Source organism: Octopus bimaculoides, chromosome 25 (assembly GCF_001194135.2).
Source record: "Octopus bimaculoides isolate UCB-OBI-ISO-001 chromosome 25, ASM119413v2, whole genome shotgun sequence".
In the NCBI taxonomy this organism is placed as follows: Eukaryota; Metazoa; Mollusca; class Cephalopoda; order Octopoda; family Octopodidae; genus Octopus; species Octopus bimaculoides.
Window position 1 is genome coordinate 33,325,072 of NC_069005.1, and position 2,500 is coordinate 33,327,571.

A 2,500-nucleotide genomic window follows, 5' to 3' on the forward strand; every position below is an offset into this window, starting at 1 on the left:
TTATCATGACCATAACATCAAGTTATATATTATTTTCACATGCTGATACACACATACACTTATATTTGTGCATATATGTAAGCACACACACACACACACACACACACACACACACACACACACCAACAGCTCCCAGAAAGCTACAGATATAGTACCACTGTACACATTCCAACCCTACAAGAAGACCAACCCATACACCATACTCACATTTCCAGAAAACTCTTGAACCCTTGTGAAGGTAACTTTTTAGTAGTCAAATTATTCTGTTAAATGTGATGTTTGTTTATTAGCAATCTCTTGAATTAATCATGCATTATCTTGTAGTTTAGAAATTTCATTGATGTGATTGTTTAGTTTTAGAATGACTTTGTAGGGTAGGTGTGAGAGGCCAGATCTGGTCAGTTACAATATAAAACAGGCTAAATATTTTAGCTGGTTACAGCCAGTTTGAATGCTAAAGGTTTAATATAAATAGACAAATGGCTTACACACATGTGTGTGTGTATACACACATACTTACTTATTTTTGATTATCTTTTTCTCTGTCTTTCACAGATCAACCACTGAAGACCAAAAAACATGTGATGTTGTGGAGTTCAGTCCGGTCTATTCTCCTTGGTGCTAACTGAGTCTGTTGGTTCATCTCTTTGATGTCGTCCAGACTTTCTCACAGAACATTGGTCCTTTGTCGTTGGTGTGTGTGGAAGCAGTGAGAGTCTCCTTCAACACCAACTCCCCCCCCCCTCCTTTCTCTCTCTCTCTCTCTCATGATCTCACCTCTTCCTCCTCCTTCTCTACTGAAATAGCCTGACTGATCTCTGGTTGTCTTTCGACACAGTGTGTATGTCAGTATGAACATAGAGGGATGGACGGATGTGTGTATGCGGATACACATGAGATGGGGGGTGGGCCGTACTCTCTTCATCTGTCTTGCAATCCTGACCATGTTACCATAACGACAGACTTTGTCTTTTTTTGTTTTAAATTCCTTGACAACACTGCCACACATTCCCCACCCAAATGTTATTTTCTTACCCCCCCCCACACCACCATTTTATAATCTTCATACTTAATTCCATCATACCCTTAAACTACCATATCTAAATCTCCCACCTTCATATATATATATACCTATAACATAAATGAGGGCATGCACTTCCATCCAGCATATCTGAAGAATTGTCAACATTGCTAAGTGCAACTGACGGTGCGAAACCATGGCATTTTTCTTGGGAAAACATTTACATTTATATGCAAGCATAAATGTTTACTCAAATAAAATTGCATTTCATGTTTGAAGCTCTGATGAAGCTGTAAGGTGATACACAAGCATTCAACTATGATTGCATTGCATCTCATAGCAGAAACAGCTGGAAGCTAATGAAATTCCTTACATCATTTTTTTATTCCTTTGTCATTTATTTAATTTCCTATTACTGTTCTGTATTTGACTAACATTTTTTTTTTCTGAAGCATATTTATATTGAGTTCTCACACCAGGTTATTAATATCACTATGCATAAGCAAAATATAATATATATGTATATGCGTGTATATATACAGAGGGAGAGAGAATGAGTGTATATGTATGTTTTTAAAGTGTGTTCTGTTAAACTTTGGGAAACAATATAATAATGTAAAAATGTAAATACCCTCCAATCACTTTGTGTCTTGTTTAAGGCTTGGAACATAAATCTAAATTTCAAGGGCCAATGTTTATGTCCATATTTTAAGAGATGGTGCTTAACTGCCATTTTTAAGGGCCAATTCTTATCCCCTGTTTAAGGGCTGGTATTTAGCAACAAAGACCTTTTGACAGGATGCCTGGTTATTATTAAAGGCAAGATACCCATTTATTGTGGTGATCCATATTCTACCATTGACAGCCAAGTGGACTGAGGAATTGTTTGTTGAATAAAGTGTTGTATCTGGGAGCACAACAGAACACCAACAGCAGTTTTGATCCCAGGACATCTAGGTTTGCAGATTTGGACCTTATCCACACAGACATTTCAGGTCTATACACAACATCTCACTTCCACTCAGACACCTCACCACTATTCACACACCCAATCTCTACTCACACAACCAGCCTCTACTCAAACATCTCGCCTCCACTCACATATCCCACTTCTACTCAGACAATAACATTTAGCAGTTGCTATGAGCTAGGGTCGTTCATTGCTTTTAAGGTTCTCATTGTTGCAAACAATGTATAGTTAGAAAATTTACTTTACAGCTTTATAGTTTTCTTGGTTCAGTCCTGTGTGTTTGTGAGGTAGACATAGGCACCCTCTCAGCCCACCCTCATTCCACCCTTGATCCTGCAGAACGTTCATGATGTGACAACTGAAAGAAGAAAGAGCTGCTGAGAGGAGTGAAGTGGAGTGCCTTGCTCAAGGACTCAACATGTTTTCTGCTGTAGGAATTGAAACCACGACTTTATAACTTTATGATCAAGAGCCGAACCCCCTAAACACTAGGACATGCTCCCTTTTCA

The 2,500-nt window shown here is 38.3% G+C and overlaps 1 protein-coding gene across 1 annotated transcript in view; it reads left to right on the forward strand.

Annotated features, from left to right (window-relative positions):
* Window positions 1-2,500, forward strand: part of LOC106869078 (inositol polyphosphate 5-phosphatase K) — a 41,795-nt gene that overhangs the window by 38,670 nt on the left and 625 nt on the right. The window contains exon 13 of the mRNA XM_052976662.1: window positions 556-2,500. This exon is cut by the window's right edge and continues 625 nt beyond it. Within this exon, the coding sequence (XP_052832622.1) occupies window positions 556-567 (12 nt within the window). The 3' untranslated portion in view covers window positions 568-2,500. The remainder of the gene's footprint in view (window positions 1-555) is intronic.